The sequence below is a fragment of the Seriola lalandi genome, unplaced genomic scaffold (assembly GCF_002814215.2).
Source record: "Seriola lalandi dorsalis isolate HSWRI2012SDOR001 ecotype SW California unplaced genomic scaffold, Sedor1 jcf7180002052117, whole genome shotgun sequence".
Taxonomy (NCBI): Eukaryota; Metazoa; Chordata; class Actinopteri; order Carangiformes; family Carangidae; genus Seriola; species Seriola lalandi.
Genome location: NW_019522670.1, coordinates 556,801 through 578,250, shown reverse-complemented (window position 1 = coordinate 578,250; position 21,450 = coordinate 556,801). Strand labels below are relative to the sequence as shown.

The following is a 21,450-nucleotide window of genomic DNA, read 5'->3' as shown; positions in this document are numbered from 1 at the left end:
TGAACCTGTAGTCAGTCTGTGAATCATTGTTGCTTCCATATATTTACATACTGTATATGTCTTTATTCAGCTTTGTAGTGCTGTAGTATTTTTACAGTTCTCAAATGACGAATATTTCACTCTTCAAATGCAACACATTTTTGATAGTTACCACTTATTGTAATGTTGTCGGTGACGGCATTACAAAAAGTAGTGACTAGTAAAAATCAAAAGCTGTGTAAGCCCCAGCATGCACTTAATACAACAGACAACATAGACATTAAATTCTAGTAGGGCTTTCAGTGAAAGGACTTGTTAACTGGCAAGTATATGTAAACCCTAAAACATCATGTGATGGTCGCATACACGCTGTCTGTTTTGCATCACTTCTGCCCTCATACAGTCTATGCTCTCTAAGATGAAGTGAGCTGAACAGACCACACAGCAACATCTGTTTTTTCCTTGAGAATTCCTCAGTTCAGATGGGAGTGTGCTGCCATATCATCACTGATGTAGTTTAGTTTAGATGCTCGTTCCTTAATGAATTTACCACCAGTGACACACAGTAATCTAGTTAAGGTCACGTACTGTGCAAGGCCACGTGACAATTTGAATAAAGTCTCTTATAAAGTCTTATAAAATCCACCTCACATTGGATAACATTTACATTTATTTTGATATGGTGACATACAGATGAAAGAAATCCTCTGAGCTAGTCTGGAGATACTTGCATGTTAAATCTTTCCTGTACATTTTCAAATGTTTTACACCAACTGGTCATGACCTTGAACTCCAACATAGGGTGTATGGATTTTTAATCAACCAATCAATCAGTGTGCAGCCCTCTGCAGTGTCTCTGCAGTGCAGACCCAAGATCAGTGTTAGTGCACCAGGAGATAAAAGATACTGTTCAAGCTTCCTCAGGTACTGCTCCTTCAGAAAGATTTGTTTGTGGTGCATCATTTGTCCCAAACAAAGAGAAACTAGATGTCAAAGATGATTATATCTAACAGATTTATACGGCAGTCCAAATGCCAGATGCAGGGATGACAGGAAGAAGCGACAGATTTAAAGATTTCCTTCCCCTTTTCCTCTTGAATTACACTTTAATACAGCAGAAAGTGTGTAATGAAATATTTAATTATCTGTGAATTTCCAGCTTGGCCTGATGCTCTGATGACTGAAGGACCATGCCGTTCCCACTCCATTAAATCACTGGACACATGAGTGTGAGATATAGGCGGTGATTCGGACGCCTGGAACCAGGTTAAGTAGAGTTGGCTCCTCTTACGTCGATATATCAACTTATCTGTCTGCTCCATAAAAATGATAAATTGCATAGTAAATTTCCTTGACTCTAAATATGTGGATTTTCTTGGCTGTTGGGATTTGATTGATTACTGTGACAATTGGATGGTCATGGAGAAACTTTCTCAATAATATGTATGAATTAGATTTATTTCTCCACCAGAGGCTACACAATTATTATAGTTCCGTGAAATGTTTTTGAACATAAAACCAATAAGAATTTATAAGCTAATAAAACCCAACAACAATTTCGTTTTGTAATTGATCTGGATATTGAGGCCATTTTACAGTAAATTTTATTATTCTAAATGTCTTTCTTCATCTGTTTGACTGAGTTATAAAAAAGGACATGAGCTGAGCAATGAAGCAGTGCCCAAGCAATCACGGCTGCAAGAAATCTAAGTTAGGAGGTAAGTAAGTAAGTAAGTCAAATGCCTGAAGATGAGCTAGTGAAATATCAACATTAATCCTGTCCCACATGGGAATATAAAACACTGCTATATATCAAAATCACATTGTGTATACTTTCAGTTAACATGGATAAATAATAATAATGATCTTTTTCCTCCTCTTCCAGGCTTTGTCCAAGTAACTGTTTAAATATTCGTTACACAATGTGGCACAAGACTATTTCAGTATCATTAACCTGCTCTGGTGTATATGCTTTATTCACACAGACAAGGGCTTGATCACCAACTGGGCAAAGCAAGATGTCCTGAGACTCCAAGGGCCCAAAATGCTCACTTTGGATCACCTGGTTTGTGCTAATTTAACTGAAATTTTGTATGGCAACATGCAAAAATATTGGTATCCTAAAAATATTGCAGCTGCTTTAGTTTCACATCTTGAAGCCCTGTCTTGAAGAAGGTCCCTGAGTCAGAATCTGGTTTTAAGACCTTCAGTGTTCTTTTTTTTTGTGCATTTAATTCAACTACCAAACAGCACATATGGGAGTAAAGAAAGCTGTAGCATAGAAAAACTGTACACATTTCCTAGAGAGTGGGAGGTATTAAGAGGGGCCCTGCAGGAAAGATGTGCTCCCTGTCCATCATAGGAGGTTAATCCAGCCATGCCATAGACATAAACTCCCACTGATTAACATCTCCTTTGCACATATTCTGTCATGTTGTCCTCCTCACTCTGCTGCTGCAGCACATTAACCCCAACGTATATGCTGTTGCTTGATGTAAAACTGCAGGGTCAAACTTTTTTGATATGCAAAGGACGCTGGCCATTCTGTATCCTAACTTGTCAGGAGTGCTTTGACAGCAGTAGAAGGGCACGTTCCCGATCGTCCTTGAATGCAGCAGAGGCCGGAGCGTCACGCACTGATCTGCACGCACAGCTGCACTCCCAAGTAGACTTACATCCACTCAGTAGATGTGTGTGCTGCAGGACGTCAGGAAGCTTTGAGACAGGACTTGTGAACCTGCAGTGAAACTAGCGAATCATTAACTGTCTCAGGGGGAAAACTTTTATTTCAAAGAAGTGGATCCATCATGACTGCAAGGATCAAAGGAGCAGCGGGCCGGGACAAACCAGTGCCTCAGAGCCGAGCAACAGGTAATTTACTGGGAGCAGATGTGGTCATGTGATTCTATACTAGTACGCCTTTCAGGTAGTGACATTAGATAGATGCATTAAATTAAGCGATTTACCTAAATCACGTTATTATTAGGCTACTCGAGATTTAGTGAAATTTAGCCTATTTACTTAATTTCAAGGCCCAATAACACATTACCCATCGGTAGGTTAATAGCAGTGTAGATGTGCATGGCTGTAATCGTTCACTTCACACGCATTTGACATTGAACCGGATCAACATTGAATGACAGTTTTACAAACTCCTACAGTAACAGTGAATGTTGGGGCGTAGCAGCAGCAGCAGCGATCAGCTGAAGCTTACAAGACTTTTTTTTTTTTTTTTACCTAAAAGCCAATTAATGAGCAAAGCGATTTCAGCTTTGTTTCACTACAAACAGGTGCATTTAAGGATGGGAGGCACAAAAGCTCAATGATGCCGTAAACATTTTAAGGTCTGCATCAGAGTGCATTTGTGAGTTCATGACTGGCCTTTAATAAGGAACATAGGTTTAATGAAGGTTGTTTTGTTTTTAATATGTATTTAAATTTGCATTTTTGCTATAGATGAGGATTAAACACATATTACATATTGTTTTTTTATTATAATTAATGTATATTTCTATGATATTTGATAGTATTGATCATATTTTACTTTATGGTATTTTATTTTTTACAGTACTACTACAGCATTTGTACTTTTCCTTTACATACAGCAGTACATATATATCATCATGGCCTTTGTTATTCACCTAACAACACAGAAATAAATAAGATGTTGAAGACAAAAGGAGTTTATAAGAAGGTTTTATGGCAAATGTGTTTGATGTTTTGTTTTTGTGTCATTAAAGCTTCGATGTACATTTTAGAAAACACATTCTAAGGAATGCTAACTTTCAGGCAGAAAAAAAGGACAGTAAAAACTTCTAGTTTATCAGCGGTTGTTAGAGAGAGGATCTTAGCTTCGAGTTGGTGGAGACAAATATCCAGACAAATTACTCTGGTGGATTGATGGTAGACATTACTGATAGCCTAAATATTGGAAATTGAAGAAGAGGGGGAAAGAAAAGAGCAGTTTCTGGGGAAAAAAAACTGGATGGGTATGTTTTTACTTTTGCCAGCAGCTGACTTCTTGAAGGGTGTGTAACGAATACAGTAATTTACTGTTGTCCACAACTATTTGTACATGATCAGAGACAAAGTGATTTCAGCTGTTTGAAAGTGATATGTACTCTTCTGTAGGATTTTTTATTTTGCTTATTAATAAGGAACTTGTTGTGTATTTCAAATAGCCTGAGCGTTAAAAGCTGATGTTTGATTGTATAAAGCAGAGAGAGTTTTTTGTTACGGTTACAGCGAGCATTCAAACTCAATGGAATTAATGTCACTTCTTTCATTGTGTTGTAAACATGATATTTGAAATGGGCAAGCTGGGGACATGGGGTTTGGATCATATCATTGTGTTTAGAATGACTAAATTAAGTTAAATAGAAATACATCAAATCAAATTAGGGTTGTTTTGTTAATCTTGAAATAAGCAGGTAGGCAGCTGCCAAGAGACTCACAGCTGGCACGCATTCGGTGTAGTTTATTATGTTTCAGTCATCCTGCACTGTGCCATATAACATGACTGAGGGTTTCTCTCCCAGAAATGATAGTAAGGGTCAGGAGAGCTCTGTGGCTGGTGCTGGGCATGCTCTCTCTGTCCCTGCTGCTGGTGGTGCTGGGAGTCTACACAACCACCCGAACAGAGAGCCTGAATGTGACTGGCTACACCTCCGGGGTTATTGTAAGTTGTCCTTTATTTGTCTCTTGGTAATCGTGATTTAGTCAGATGGCGAGATGAAAGATTTATAAAGTAAAAAAAAAAAACTCAGGAAAAAAGCTGGAAGTTTTGAAACACATCAAAAACATGCTACAGCATGTGATATCCATTATGAAATCAAAGCTGCAATCCTTTAGTCTCACAGCGTCGGCCAACAGTTTTGATTCGCTCATTGTGGGCCTTGAGACGGACACAGTTTTCGGTGGGCTGTGAAACTGATGATTGACACTTTTGTGATTCAGTCAGACGTCATCATGAGCACTTCCTGCAGTAATTAGTCAGGAGCTCGGCTTTGCATGCAGGCCTCCGACTTTCAAAGTGGAAGAACATGATGAGTCTTCTGGAAGTGCTGCCAAATTCCTCCCTAAACTACATCCGGCAAAATCAGTCTCTGGATGAATGTGTGGTGAGATTTGACCCATGTTGCTCCTGAATCATATATCATTTTATAGCTTTAATACCTTTTACAACATTATGTAACATAAAACGCACTATATGTTTTTAAAGTCGTACCACATGAGCAATTTCCATATAACTGTTAATTGCTAATTATGGCATGTCACTCTTCATTTTGTTGATTTCTTTCTGCCTTGGAAGAGAACCAAACCATAGCAAGGTGTACAGTTTGCAATGAAAATGAACCATATTTCTTCATCTTTTTGTTCTCTGCAGCTGACCCTTGGATCGTTCCTAGGACTTCTGGGACTCCGCCTTGAGGAAAACCGCAAGCAGCTGGTATAATCTTCTGCTCCTCCTCCTGTAACTCTTCATCTTAAAACACATATGTACAGTCACACACTATATCTACACTACACCCTTATGTTTTCCCTGTGCACACCCATTCCTGACCCGCCAAGAGGGAGTTTACTTTGGCAGAGAGATACAGTACGTTAGCGCAGTGAGCAGCAGCGCTACAACACGCGGCAGACATCTTGTGGGCTCCCACTGTGACACCAGGGACTTTTAATATGTATCAAAGAGTAGGCTTCTTTTCCCCTGTTTATACTATCCTCAAATCTTATCCCATGTCTCAACCCAGCCTTCACTTTTGCAATGTCCATATTTTTGCGGGAGACAACAATTTAAATCCTGGCTGGGAGTTAGAGGAGAAACACAAGAGGTAAAGTTGCAATAGAGATGCAAAGTGGGAAGAAGTGGGCCTTTCTGGTTCCAGATGTAAAAGTCCCACTCACTTTTCTCAAAGACAATGTTATGTGACTCCCAGTTGAGCCTCAGCTATGACTCGGAAGTGCATGAAACTCTCACTTAAACTTAAATCATCAGTATGAAAGATTAAGAACACTGGTCTGCCTGGGCCACGTACAGCATGACTACATGTCAGATGCTACTTCCACATCTGAACCAATCCTGACGTACACACAGGAAATCTTCCTGGCTGTCAGTCAACCCTGCGGGATAACAGGCGCAATTATCCCAGATGGGCCAGAAATGGGCCTAGGACCCCAGTGTATGTCGGGCCAGAACCTTTTCACCAGAAAAATGTTGCCGTCTTTGATCTGTTCTTTATTAATAAATGATTCTCAGATGTAATTAATTGACAGCTTTCACAGAATGAGCCTATGAGACTCTAACATCTGGTATTCATTGAATGTACTAGGTATGTTCATGTTATTTTATTGAACCTTTTGTTGAATCTTTTTTTTTTCCAGATGTCCGTCCTGTATACTGCTTCTTTTAAATGTTGCAGTAGCAATAAATAGAAAAACAGACCTAGATGCATGTGATGTGAATCACACCTCTGCTGCTCATTCTGTCTTATCACAATAGTGTCATTTTACAAAGTGAAAACCGTCTAAAGAGGTACAGAACTGTAATAAGGTACATTAGCTTCCTATAACTAACATATGGCTGTTAACACTATGAGAACAGGAAATTAGGTAATTGTTGTACTATGTATATTGCTGCTGAGGTAATTGCTGTGGCTTATTTGAAAATGTTCTCCCAGTAAATCAAAAGTTAATTAGCTCTTCCTTCATTTATCAGATTTCATGCCTAATGTCAAATATTTGTGGCACCTTTTCCACATAATTTCACATGTGTAGCTATGTAGTCATTCATTATTATCCTGTGTCCAAGGATAGTCAGTTGTCTGTCTCTCTTTGGTCTGGAGTAATATATTCAGTGCTTATAAAACATATTCTCGCTGCTTGGATGTTTTATTGTTTTATTGATTTACAACATTGAATCAGATTAAATTTAATGTGCCTTTTTTGAAACTGTTCAACGGAAAAAGCCCCTGTAATGCCTCAAAGTAAAAAGAAATCTCCACAATGTGATCTAAAGAAATGATTAGGTACTAGGCTAACACTCAGTAGAGTCCATACCTCCACCAAGGCCAAAGAATCCTACACGTCTTTTGCTTTCAATTATAACTTTATTTCTTTATTTATAGTCTCACAGCTGTATAGTTTTATTACCTGTGTTATGACATCAGCATTTATCAATTCATAAAGCTCTACAGTTGTATGAATCGTAGCTGTGCCACAACTGCTTTTGTTTTTGTGTAATTTTATTAACTGCATGTTGAATGAAATACTGATGTAAGCATCCCTTATTGATGCTGGTGCCATATGCACTGTTCCTTATTATTAATAATAAGTACAACTCTGTGTGGAATGAAAATCATTCTTTTTGCACAACTTTCTTCTGCACCATATTGTGCAAACTAGATGTCAACACCATGAATGCGTGAAATCCATTTTTTTTCCGAATTCCGTTCGTTTTCATTAGTATTTGCACACGTATTCCCCCACTTTAGCAGTCCTCACCTAAATAATAGTGTTGCCAATTGATTTTAGACATTATAGAATTAGTTAAATGGAGGGTCACCTTTTGTGGAGTCAATTGATTGTAAGATCCAACATTTGGTGAGTCAGTCTGGTAAGAAAACCTATGCTTTTTCTGTTGATGAGTATAAAAAACTCACATTAAATCTGCTTTGATTCAATTTGGTAAGGCTATATAAAAAGAAACCTTCCTTCTATATGTCATCCTCCAGGCATGGTATTGCTTAATCAAATAAAAGATTCACCTTAAATTCTCTGATACTATTCATTCCAGGTTTTGGATCGAGCTTGTTGTGCTTGGATTTGGTTTCATGTTTTCATCCTTTTCACTGCTGAGAGAGACGTTTTGTGATAAGTAACTCAGTAGATTCAGTGTAGGATAATGATTAATAGTGGAAATTCATTTTCCATTTTTGATTTATCTGAGTGTTCTGGAATGTGTTAAATTTGGACTGTGATTAATGAAGAGCAGGAATGAAGGAGAGATAGAGTCTGTTGAGAATCTCAGCTCTGCACAGCCGGTGTCTGTACTGTAAGCAGTACAGAGAGTTATCACAAGTATTTAGCTTTCTTCGCTATGAAGTAGGCAGGACTAATATTATGATTTTAAAGAGTTGCTGTTTAAACAAAGAGGATTACCATATTTATGTTCTGAGACTATATCTGACCTTTGGAGACTTGCTTTAGGAGTCTAACCAGTGCTGAGCACAGTTGAGAAACACAAATCTGGAGTAAGCTTTACACAAATTGAAAAATCATAATATTTGTGCTTTTTCCTTTGTTCCTCCTCAAGCTGACGGCGGCGATTGTATTCCTCAGCTTTGGGATCATCACCTCTTTTCTTTGCCTGGTGATTGATGGCGTCTGTATTGTCTTAAACATGGTGAGTTACCTGCACTTGCATGCGTATGCTGTAACACTAGAGACGATAGTATTTGGGGATGAAACACAGCAGTAACAGTAGACCGTGAAGCGAAAATAAACCGCTGTGCTGGTTGACTGTGATCCACCTGGATAGCCTCTTCAGCCGCAGTGTGTACCAACACCACTCTGCTGGCAATATTGACATATTATTAAACATGGAAAGAGTTCCCACATGTTATAGCCCTGTATTTATAACAATTGCCAGCTGTGTTTTTTGCTTTTTAACCTAAATAAATTAGCAGTTGTGAAAGCATAGTGTGAGGAAAAAAAACAACTTTCTCTTTGGTCTTGGACACTTAATATGAAAGAGGGTCGATCAGTGCAAGAGAACTCTGTTTCTCTGTAGGAAGTCCAGTTGTCTTTGGCTTAATACATCCAGAAATCTGAGGACCTGGATGACTGATATTTACTGAATGTGATGGACGTTACCGTGATAAAGAGTGAGCTGCCTCCCTTAAAGAACGGTCAACAGGTTAAAAAAAAAAAAAGCAAAGCACAGACCTAAACAAGAGCTAATCATCACTTTCAATCAGGCTTCTCTATTCCATATATAATACACCTGCTTTAAAGAGGGCCCGCAGTTAATTAATGAAACCTGAGGCAAGGACTCACACTGTAGCTAACACTATATTAGTACACTATTAGGAGCTAACAGTAGCCGACGTTCTCTGTCAGAACATTCAGCGATGTTATTTTTCTAACGTGCCAACTTACTTGCGTTCTACTTTGTGCCATGAAGTTCACTTACCTCCTCCTCCTTCTTCTTCTTCTTTGGTTTTCCTGGCATGGTGGACTGCCAATAGGTGCATGCCGTCACTGACTTTAGTGGAGGGTGTAACATGACTTTGTACAGAATACTGGATATTAAACCTGTTAAAATAAAGCCATTTGAACCTGAAATAGTTTGCCCCCTGTCTCTAACAGACAGCTTCACAAAATCTAACGTTAGAGGGCTGAAAATGATTTCAGTGATAGCACATTTTTTTAAGGGCCGTTGAGATGAAATTTAGGTGTCTAAAATCCCCAATGCTTCATTCATATCTAATTCACAATTGCTATGAGTGATGCATTTGAGTCTTGTTTTTGTCTACCTTCAATTTACCGTAGTTTGACTGGTATTGTCTTCGTCATTTTAAATTGTAAAAATTACAGTAAAACTATGACCCTGCTCTGAGCACTGTGAAGTCTTAGTAGCCTGGAAGCAAAACCTCTCAAATGTAAAGGAATTGAACTGAACTTTTTCATTCATTCAGATGTATTTAATCTTTCCGGTATTTGTCACCTCTGACTCTCAAGAATATTATGATTATTATTTATTATTATTATTTACCCTCCCTGTGAGATTTTTGCAACATGTGCGTGACTGTCTCACTGTCTTTTTCTAGTTCAACAGACGCTGTGCTGGCCAAAAAACCCTGCCCCTGTTTTACACTTGTTTATTGTACAGATTCAACAACATGTGATCAAAATACTGTAAATACCACATATTATACTGGCCTGTCAGTTTTGTTTTGAAGATCTCTGTGTTTACCTTTTTGGACCAAACAGTAACATAATCCAGGCTATTGTAGATGTTACATTTAAGCAATGTTTTACACAATAATGTTTGGTTTTCTTTAGAACAGATCCTGCCACTTCAATCAGACGGAGCTCAGCCCCTGAAAATACGACATTTAGTTGAAAGTACAAAAAGCTTCTGGATGGTTCTGGGTTCCTTCCCTGAATTTTATTGTGCCAATATGTTTCAGACAAATATCAGGGCCCACCGGAGAAGGAAATATTTCTTATTGGTGCAATAAAATTCAGTAAAGGAATCATACCACAATCTTGAATTCTTTGTACTTTCAACGAAATATCGTGTGCGCGCGCTTCTTCTTTATGGTTGAAAACAAAGTTAAAAATGGAATTACATTTACTCTAGCAACACAAAAGATGAACTAGATTTTGATTAATTTTTAACTATAGATCGCAGCAGTATTCTCCTTTGAAAAAATGAGATGATATAAGGTTATAATTACAGCACTATTGTACTAACAATATGTAGAAGTGCTAATTTCGAAACTTACTGTAATTCATGTCATCATGCTTTAGTATGTGTGAGACTGTCTCTTGATTCTTGCACTGACTGGTTAAAGTTAAGAGATAAAAGCACAACATTTTACCCGGCTTCAGCTTATTCCAAACCAGATAAGGATCTTCTTCTCCATATGTCTGTGTTCCTTTTTATACTATATAATAAATAGAATATATCTTATGTTCATGGTATATACATATACATATACATATAGTTGAATACTTAAAGAAATGTTGGATCAAATTTATAATGTAGCCAGTAGATACCAGAGTGGCTGAATAGAGAAACTGTTGGGCTGATGAGTAGATGGATGACAGGTGTGCTGGCAGACACATAGTCGTGTCTCCATGACTTCAGAGGACGTTACCCTAACCTATGTAATGGGTACTTGCTTTTAGTTCCCATAAGGAAGTTCCCATAATGTGACTGTGTAAACAGACCAAAGGTCCCCACAACATGAGTAATACCTCAACCACACACACACACACACACACACACACACACGTCACGGCTGTGACTGTGACATAAACATCATTTGGTTCAGTGGAACTGAGAATCGCTTTTGAGAAGCCCTCTTCAATTTTTCACAGACTCCAAACTCAACATTTGTTTACTCGCAGTCTGGATTATCTTGTCGAATAAATGTCAGTTTAACTTGTTTTTTTTTACTTCTGTCTTTTATCCTGAATTAAGATTGATTGGGGTTGTGGGAGTGATATTTCTTCATTTGTTAACTTTTGCCAGGACATGCGTCCACTGAGAGCAGAGAGATGCCAGTATTACAGCAGTGGCACCAGCTACGTCTATGAAAATTTCTACACCTCAGTGAGTAAGGATGTGTGGATGATACAAGGAAAATATACTGCCTTGAGCCTAATTGAGACAAGTAATCACAGTCTGAATTAATTAATTATGGCAAGCTTGGTCAGCTATTACCCAATTTTCTCTTAGAAGTATAGGCCTTGGAGGTAGTTTTCTGCTGAAGTTGTGTTGAACATTTCTGTGTTGTATTTGCAGGGAGACAGTGACAACATTTTGAACTGTGTTTTCTTTATCAGGTGTCATGTTGGAATCTAAAGGAGTCTTGTACCATGACAGTACGAAGTGGAACCTGCTACTGCTGCGACCTGTACGACTGCGCCAAGTGAGACGATGCATCGTTAATCTGTGATGTCATATCAGTATATTGTTATCACTGCCATATCAGCGCAATTTAAACAAAGTAACACACAATATCTGCCAAAATATCCTGCCAACTATTTCAGAATTGACATGGGTTTGTCTTCCCACTTATAAGTCTTTTTTCTAAGAATCTAAAAATCATCTTTATTAAGCTGTTGTTTTGTTCTGCAGCGGAGGCTACCTCAACAACTACTATGAGTTTGTTGGAGTACGAAGCTGCGAGGAAGTTTTCACTCTTTATATCTTGATCTGCACACTCACTGGCCTGAACCTCGTGGCCCTCTTCACAGGGATACTGACCACAGCGGTGCTTGGCAGCATCAAGGACTCGGTAAGTCACACACACACACACACTGACACATCTTCATAAAAGTCCAGACCATTTAGGCTCACCATTAACAATAAATTGAAAAGTTCCTTTTAAAAATTGTTGACAGTAAAAAGAGACGGGTTTTGAGGCTCACAAACTTTGGTTTGGCTTTTAAATATTCGTTGACAGGAAAAATATATTTTCTAACTTCTAATCCTGTGTCTCTGTGTCAATTGTTCATTTATCTCTTGTTACATTCTTGTTCATAAAAAAAATAATTTTTGAGTATTTTTATATCAACATCCCTCTTTTATCCCCTCTCACAATTAAACCCTGTCTACATATTATGTTTCACTCCTCACATTGCTGAAGCTAAAAGATGCTCTACTCTAGTTCACTGTGACTTTAAAGGTGCATTTATTGTTTTTTGGCCATTAGGTGGCAGAATAACTCCAGGACAATGTGAGCAGAAGCGTCATTAGCTGCATTTGTTTTTGACTTCAGCGGACTTGATAGTCGACATGAAATGCCGGTGACCGCGGAGTATAAAGAGATTGCCATCAAGTCTTTTAATTAATTCGTTCTCAATGGCTGATCTTGCGGCATGTGCAGCTTTTCTTTGATTTTTTTTTTTTATTTGAAAATACGAATGTTACCCTCAATATGTCAGACTGCTCTGCAAAATCTATACACACAGTTTACTCATTATATTACACATAAAATCTAAATAATGTTTTATGAAAGCACTGAGGGTAATGGGTTGAGGTGTATGGGGGAAAAGTCAGACATGGAATAACCAGTAGAACAGCACTTAGAGATAACATTTTTTATTTATTCCTGTTATACTGAGAACCATATCAAGGTCACCATATTGCCAGGGGGGTGAAAAGAAAAGAAATCTAAAGGATAAGAAATGTGACCTACAAGGGCATTAGGCCTACTTCTTTTACAATAGCAAAGTGCAAATGAAAACTATAGTGTGGTGTCTATATGTAAAATATGAGCTGCCAGAAGGAGGAGATCAAATGAATTGCATCAACTTTGAGATAGATAACCATAGAATAAAAACAAACCACACATACCATACCATGTGTATCAGTGAAGCTTTAAGCCAATTAGGACAAGGTTCTGTTGTCACAGAGGTGGCTCCCACTTGGTGCAGCTGGAGGAGAGCAACTGCAGAGCCTGACTCTGAAAACTACAGCCGCCTTGCTCCCACAAGGTTTTAATGTCATGTGACATTGTGACAGTCTGCAGCGCCGGTGAAAGTCGGACAACATTTCTAACCATTATGCATTGTCTTAAGTCCAACATGCATCAAGTTAAGTCAGCGCTGCGGAGCGATACATTAAGTTGAACGCACCAAACCTGCCCTGCAGTAACATTGGCTTTCCTGCCTTTCAGCCAACTGACTCATCCCCACCCACCTACTCAACTTTTTCCCAATTCCCTAATCAGCTCTTAGTAGGCTATTTATACTGGCCCATTTCCACCCATTCCCTGCCAGACTGTCTATTGTGCTGTCCATGCTGGTGCTTTCCAGCCTTTCTTGCCTGGTTTTTGACTCTCTGTCTGCTAGATTTTGCCTTTTACCTGCCTGCCTGTTATCAGCCACTGCTGGTTACTCGTTGCTTTTGCTTGCTTCTGCCTGTCGAGCCTTAATATAGGTGGACTATTCTGAACCTGTTCTGAATTGGCAGGGGACTATTTTCTCTCACACTGTAGCGGAAAACGTAACATTAGGTGGAACATGAAGTAGTGTGGACGGGGTTGCAAGCACATGCTAGTAGAGCAAGCTTACATTACCATTAAAAATACCATTTTTTGTTTCGTCTTACAGTTTTTCCAAATAAGACGAGGCAACAACTCACACTTTCTCACCCAAAAACCATCCTCCTTCTGCGCTCGTTCAGATATCCTGGATGCTAGTTGCTCTCACAGTTTTGCAGCGTTTAGTCAAATTCAACTTTGTGAGAGGTGAGAGGTGGGATAAGATCACAACAGAATCTTCAGTTTTTATGAGGAAAAATCGCTTTAACTTGCAGGATTCCACTATTGTATAGTGAGCCGAGACTAAATGGCAGCCAAAAAATCTATGGCATGTTGTATCCAGCCAGATGCACCGCAAAGATGACCTGTAGCACAAAGTCTGCCATGACAAAGAAAATTGATAGGATCGGACCACAGGGTAAAGCCTTAACCCTCCTAACCTCAAGCCACTTTATCATTTTGCACTGTGTGCACAAGGAGAAATGGATAAGAAAGCAGTGGGGGTGTGTCATGGAGTCCAGAAAATATTGTCCATATGGTGTCCACTGCATTGCAGGCACAATGTGGGACTCATTGTGCGCAGACTTTATCTGGTTCAGGGTATGATGTAAACTGAGTCTCCAGACCTGTCAGTTAGCATTATGCCACCATGATCAGCTGATGAGATTTACACTGAAAAGACAAATGGAAGAGTGAATTCAGGGGAGGCCTGGAGTTCATTACAAACATCTCAGAGATGACTATAACAAAAACTATTATTCTGTACAGCTTTGAAAGGGAAATAGCTTTTGATTTCAGGACTATTACTTATTATTCTGGTTGCATGACATAGCATGGTCAACACTTTAGGAACAGGGTGACAACACCCCCATACATAGGGCACGAGGGGTCACTGAGTGGTTTGATGAAACCAAATGAGGGAATATCTTTAGGAAGAATGTTCATCCCTCCAGTAGAGTTCGGACACTTGTAGAATCAATGCCAAGGAGTACTGGAGCACTGGAGCTGTTCTGGTGGCTCAACACCTTACTGCTTTATGTTGGTTTTTCCTTTAATTTGTCTGTCTTGTATATGGGTTCCAGTTAGTTCACTGTCAGCTTAATTTCTCAGATAGTAGATGGAGAAAAGTGATGAAACTTAATATAATTCGAGTGAGTGCTAAGGAGTGTTGTAATGTGTGTGTAATAATTTGATTAAATATTTTCTGGTGGGAAAACAGAGAAGGTCAATGATATGGTCTTTAGTTGTATTTACATGTAATTTGCTAAATGTGGAGCTCCTTCAACAGCATACCAACATTCAGGCACATACTGCACGTTGGGGGAGAAAATGAGTCTGCTTTATTTGTGAGTGAGTGTGAGCGTTAAGAGCCTTGCATGCTGTGGTCAGGTGGCTGGAAAAAAGACACTGCCAAGTGAAAACCGCTAAACTGGTAAACACATATTAAGTTCACATCTGTCCAGATGCTGTTGTGTTGTAACACCGCTCTGGTGTGCCAAGGCTGTTGTTTGAATTATATTTCCTGTCTCGGTCCCGACATATTTTGATGGTCATTTGTAATATTCTGAAGCCTGTATGGACTTTAAATAAATCAATAATTATGTTAATTTTTTCAAAATATATCTTTACATCAAATTTTTTAGAGCAAGACAAACTTAAAACAACTTGAGATCAGCTCATGTACCTGTGTGAAGTACCTGTGGTGCTTGAGGTCATTCTTCCCTCTTCTACTGCTGCAGCCAGAGCTCTGTCTCCCTCTCCCATAAGCACCAGAGTAATGGTGAAAGCGTCAAAGATAGGATGTGAAGTTGAGAAAGTGGGACATGAAATCTGAGACACACTGATAGCTGTATCAGCAGGTTTAACCCAGACTGTCTCCATATGCCAAGCCCCCGTCCATCGGCGGGGTTTATCAGAAGCATTCCTTCTCTCTCCTGCTTTTCCCATCAAACTTCTTCTCATATTGTTGTTGAAATCATATCATCATATTATTGCGGTTTACAGTCTGAAAGGAGATAATCATGTTTACTATAGGAGCAAAAACTAGTGTCAACAAAAGTTTGGTTTCCATTGCTCTCGACCTGCTGATTTTGATGTCAAATGATAGCATCCATTTTGACAGTTTTAGGTAAATGGCTCTCAAAATAATAACTGCTAACACATACCAGCTATATGATAATATAATAATAATAATAATATGATTTAGGCTTTACACCAAGATAAAGGTCACTGTCCCTATAACTTATCTTATTGTTTAGAGACCAGTGTGAAGAGAAAGGAAGAACAAGAACTTTGTTGATAATTGATTAATCATTTTGTCATTTTCATTGATTGAATTTTTTATTTTATTTACCAAGAAAAATTGCTAAAAATTCATAGTTTCCAGCTTCTCAGCCGCGCTTGCTTAAAACAGAGACTCTGTGTCTGTGGTCTTTGGGGAGATGATTGAACTCCGTGCTGCCAGAGATTGATCTGATATGGACCCCACAACAGACCACACAGCCTGTGTCCTGCTGTCCTCCTTCTTTTCATTATATCATGCAAAAAGTATTCTTTAGGTAAATAACATTATGTGCTACAATTTTAGGAAGCAGACTCCCTCAACTGTCATAAATCACTGTTATTATATCAGTTGTTAATCTTTGTTTTCACTGTGGGAATGGGGCTATTCAGATTTATTCTTTATGTTCTTAAATTTAATATAATTCAGTCTTTAAATCATTAATCTGTCAATTGCAACCACATTCCATATTTACATATCTATGGTGTGTAGATACTTCAAATTAACATCCATTTATGAGATAAAATTTTATGACTCCTCTGTCATGAAGTACATGACGTTGATGGTGGTGCAGTGACTAATTGTCTGGAGTTGCCTGTCCCATGAATGATTATTTGTCATGTAAAAATATTTACATTAATGCTTTGCAGATGTTTTTTTTTTGTCAAATTTATAGATTTCCAGCAGCAACAGTTTTGGGTTTAACCTTGTGAGTGTTGCAGACAGACCACCCAAATGGAGACTGACACAATAGTGAGGCACAGTCATCAAAGACTTCTGCAAACCACACCACAAAAATGAGCAGACTGATCGTCACTAACCAAGTGGCAAATGTACCAAATAGTAATTGAAAAAAGGAAGCCAGTTAATTTCCCTTCATGAGGGTTCTCACTGTTTTCTAACATTTGATTTTCTTAGTGAAGTCGATGGAACCGAGCTGAAGCAGCTGGGATGCAGAATGATGCATAGAAAAGATTCAGAATCTGACATTTAACAGATGGAGCTTCACGTTCCTTCAGGCACAGCACTGAAGTTGTGCTCGCAACAGCTGATTGGCCTCCACTGTTTCATTCACTCTCTATCATAAGCTGTTTGGCCACCAGGTGCAGGTGTACAACGCGTCAGTCATAACCTGACACTTCTTACTGTTACTGTTACTTCGTATTGTGGAAATCCAAGGCTTGTTGGAATTGTGATGGGTCCAACTGGCTCGATGCTCATTTGGGAGGTGAGACAATTGCGATGTAAACATGATAAACAATGGTCGAATGTGACTGTTGACACATTCACACTGTATGTGTGTGTGTGTGTGTGTGTGTGTGTGTGTGTGTGCGTGTGCGTGTGCGTGTGCGCATGCGTGTGTGTGTGTGTGTGTCTGTGTCTGCGTGTTTTTCTTTTTTGTGTCAGAGGAGTAGCAGCCCTGTGACGAAGCCCTCTGAGAGCACAGCATCTTCCCCTACAGCTCCTCTGCTGACGGATGCCAACACACACACAGTTCACCAACTCCACCCAGTCCGTGTGCAGTCTACACACACACACACACAAACACACACACACACACACACACACACACACACACACACACACACACATATCCACAAGCACAAGATAAGCATTACAAACATACATGTTTGTATAGTCAAGTTTCTCCTAATGTTTTTTGCTCATGAGACTAATCATCTTAGTCATGCAAACAACATAAACCTCATCTCAACCCAACATCCATCCATTAAACATCCTTTTAAAGCAGGGAGGTTCAAAGTCTGACAGTGTGGGCTCCACCTCAGACAAAACTGAAACATCTTGAACCTTGATATTTAGACTGTATTTGTTTACACTTAAGCATGATGCATGAAATGTACCCATGGATATACAGAAATCTACCACAGGCTCACACTGATACTGAAGAAATCTTAAAGACATGAGTTCAAGGAGTATCTTTATTCTGATTCCTATGAGGAATTTTGAACATTTATTCTCAATTGACAACAGAGACAGTGATATCGTCGGAAACTTTAAGTCACACTGAATCTAACAGTATGTGTATCATACTGTATCTGTGCCTTCAGATTTTAGTTATTCAAGCATGTGCGACAGCTGGTGGGGTAAAGAACACATCGCCTTAATGGCTTATAAATGAACAATCAGCATCTAGAAATAGATCAACTTCCATGAAACCAGTAAAAATACTTTTTAGAGGTGAATTTGTATTCATTACTCAACCTTATTTTTCAAAAAGTTTCCTTCCCCACTCACCACATTTTGATTAATATCTTTCAGCTCTGGCTAACTAACATATACTGTACCAATGAGAAACGGCTAGTATTAGTGATAATGGGATGCTAAGTGATGCTGATAAACATTGACACAGATTGCACAAAGTTAGTTCTACAGGTCATGAGAAATGAACAGTGAGAGTCCCAAACCATCAACAGGTAGCACGGGTTAAAAGCACAGAAGTCACACGACTAAAGTCAGAAATTTACTGCTCTTTGACATCAGGTCGTTCTGGTAATTATATTTATAACGTAGCATAAAAATCATTCTCTTTCCTAAAAGTCTGCCATGCATGCAATACATGCCAAATGTGTTATGTTAGTACATACGTACATTATACTGGGAAAGAAATTCAGCCCTGGTCTTAGCACATTCCGCCCCCCTGACCTCCCTCCCTCCCCTACCCACCCGCCTGCTCCAGTTCTATCCTAGTGGGACCCATTCGGGTCGGGTCGTTAAAGGTTGATTACACATGTCAGCCCTTGTCACTTGAACATAAACATGTCGTTTTGGGAACTGATGCCTCACACGAATTCCAGATGTTGACTAACAATAAAATGTTAGGGGGTTGTTTTTTTTATGTGAGGACAATCTTTTGTAAAACTGTCCACCATCTTTTAGCATCATATACAATGCCGTCCAAAAGTCTGAGACCACTTTCCCATCAGACCCAATCCATGGCAATCCGTGGCTCTGAGATGATCCAACATGTTCCACCCATTACTTTTTTCGATATCAGTCATTCTGTTTTTTTGTTTTTGTTACCCCACACGTTCTTGTAAATCTCACTAATGATGTCACCTGGAAACTCAATACGCAATAGCTGTCCAATGTATTTATGTTCTGTGATAGTTTATTGTTAGCGGTAGTCAAGTTACCTGCACAGAAGGGATTCACAGGAAATGATGCAGCATGTAATCCAGCATTCTTTTTTTGTAAATTTATCTTTTTTATCTAAAATTTATCTAAATGTATCTATTATTAAATATCAGACTGGTTTCCTCTCGTAACACCTGATCACACATTTTGGCTGCTAACCAAACATTTTCTACTGCCGCTGCTTGAAATTTAAAGCTTTCAGCAGCTACTGGAAATGCAGTGTATTTGCCTCTGAGGTTTGCACTGACCACAATGTTTCATCAAAAAAAAGCATCTAAAAAAAGCAGTTTTTGTGGAAAAGTTGTGCTGTTACTAAAGAACATAAGTCTTGACCACCCACATTTGATCAACTGATTCGATATTCGGTTGTGGTGTTTCAGCTTTGATTTAAAGTGTAATAAACCCATGTGTTTAGCACCGCGAATGCTGTATTTTCATCAGAACAAGAAACCAGTTTCTATAACCTTCACTATACGACTGTTTACTGGAATTGACATCAACAGAAAGTAATCAAAGCTCATTCTTGAATCTCAAATCAGTAGTTCGATAAAAACAGTGAGATTTGGGTAAACGCTTGTAAAAAGCTTGTAAGTGGGTGTTGAGTCACCTATATTTGTTCAATCATTGGCAAAACAAGGATTTCATTTTTTTTTTTAACAAACACAATACTAGAGATTATTGTGAGATCACTCTTAACATTTGTAATAGATTATCACAAATTTCAGTGTTTAGTGCACATAAAAGACTTGGAAGTGTGTGGTCAGCTTCTTTCTTTGTTTCCTTTTTTCTCTTTCTTCTCTTTCGTTTTACCTGTCTTTCTCATCCAGGGAGCCTCGATGTATTTCACTCCAGCAGAAAAGACAGCTGCCTCGCAGAGCTTTCCCTCAGCATCGACTCCTCACTCAGAATCCAATCCTCCTCCCTTCGCCCCGCTGACCAGCCTGCTGCCTTTCAGAGACCACGACCTCTCTGCATGAAATCCACCAGCAGCTTTTCAATAGAAAATGACCGAAAACATACATACAGAAAGGGATAAAGAGATGAGATGCTTTGTTATGATTATTATTATTATCATTAACTTTTGTCAATGTTGTGAGGAAGGGAAGCTGGAACAACTAAAAGACAGATATGTTGGTCTGAACATTATGTAGAAATATAAAGATTTTGTTTTTCTAAATATCCAAAAGCAGATGTGGGAAGATTCATGGAAAGAGTTTCTTGTTACTTTCAATTGTATGCAAAGTTAATAACATATTTTACAATAATTTCTCAAAAACATAAAGGTCTTAAATTGTAAAATGTTTGTAAATGAAACATGATGTAGTATAAATGTGTTTCATCAGTCCATTGCATGTGTACACAAGGGTGTTTAAACTTTAACTCTTTAACAAACATCAGTGAAACCACACATAAGAGTTAAAATCTCATGTTAACATAAATAAAATTTAATAGTCCAGCAGGTTTTTGTAATAAATATGTATGGATTTGTGTGTGGTGTCACCTTTGTGGGTGTTTAAGTTTGATTTATGTCCCATTAGGCACCTCAAACACATGATTTACATACTGTACATACATGTTATGTTTTTTTGACTAACTGTTCTGTAGAATACATTTTGCTTCACAAATGTACTTCATGCTGAACTTTTTATAATGTGTCAGGTTAAACTGCAAACTGTATCAACAGTAATTGATGTAACTTCAGGATTGATCTGATGACTCAAAAAGACAAACTGACTGTGCTGCCATTAAACTGAAGTGAGGACAGTTTAACTTGAATCTGATCTTGTGGACACTAACTTTTACACATAAGGGATTAATCCTGGAAAATTGTGATTAAATAAATGATTTGTCAAAAGAGATTGGTCTGGAATCTTTAAGTCATAATATATGTGGTGGATAAAAACCAGTTTAAGTGTAAGAACCTGATGACATACTACGTATGTAGGGATTGTCTAGGATGTTTGTGTTTGTCTTATGAGAGACAGTTTATAAAGATTAGGTTTGAAAGTAAATAGTGTTTAATTTGTGTTGTGATTCTATTTTAATCTTTTAATCTCAGTATCTGTTATGCACACGTCTTTATACTTGTATGTGTTTACATTGTATGTCTTTCTTTGTGAAGCACTTCAGTGCAAAACCAGTTTGCTTTTTAAAGTGCTATATAAATTAAATAAAGTTGAAACTTGAAAGGGTGCAAATTTACCTTTTACTTTTACAGGACTACCATTTGTAAAGTTATATTTTGGCTAAATC

The 21,450-nt window shown here is 38.4% G+C and overlaps 1 protein-coding gene across 3 annotated transcripts; it reads left to right on the top strand.

The window, feature by feature from the left end:
* Positions 1 to 1,147: 1,147 nt before the first annotated feature.
* Positions 1,148 to 21,056, top strand: LOC111649999 (transmembrane protein 255B). Of its 3 annotated transcripts, none has more exons than XM_023399740.2 (11): positions 1,148 to 1,697; positions 1,965 to 2,044; positions 2,774 to 2,850; positions 4,518 to 4,657; positions 5,366 to 5,428; positions 8,294 to 8,383; positions 11,243 to 11,323; positions 11,557 to 11,642; positions 11,852 to 12,011; positions 17,449 to 17,553; positions 20,025 to 21,056. In XM_023399740.2, exons 3-11 carry the CDS (start codon positions 2,787 to 2,789, stop codon positions 20,172 to 20,174), a joined length of 939 nt encoding a protein of 312 aa, XP_023255508.1. In that variant the 5' UTR covers positions 1,148 to 1,697; positions 1,965 to 2,044; positions 2,774 to 2,786; the 3' UTR covers positions 20,175 to 21,056. The 3 variants fall into 3 exon arrangements, with proteins under 3 accessions (XP_023255508.1, XP_023255507.1, XP_087028299.1); XM_023399739.2 differs by having other exon boundaries at positions 1,149 to 1,697; positions 2,752 to 2,850; XM_087172173.1 differs by lacking the exons at positions 1,148 to 1,697; positions 1,965 to 2,044; positions 17,449 to 17,553 and having other exon boundaries at positions 2,353 to 2,850.
* The last annotated feature ends 394 nt before the right edge of the window (positions 21,057 to 21,450 follow it).

Coding starts and splice junctions, on each gene's coding strand:
- LOC111649999 (XM_023399740.2), top strand. CDS start 2,787: ATGACTGCAAGGATCAAAGGAGCAGCGGGCCGGGACAAACCAGTGCCT. Junction 5,429..8,293: donor AGGAAAACCGCAAGCAGCTG/GTATAATCTTCT, acceptor TTCCTCCTCAAG/CTGACGGCGGCGATTGTATT. Junction 11,324..11,556: donor ATGAAAATTTCTACACCTCA/GTGAGTAAGGAT, acceptor TTTCTTTATCAG/GTGTCATGTTGGAATCTAAA.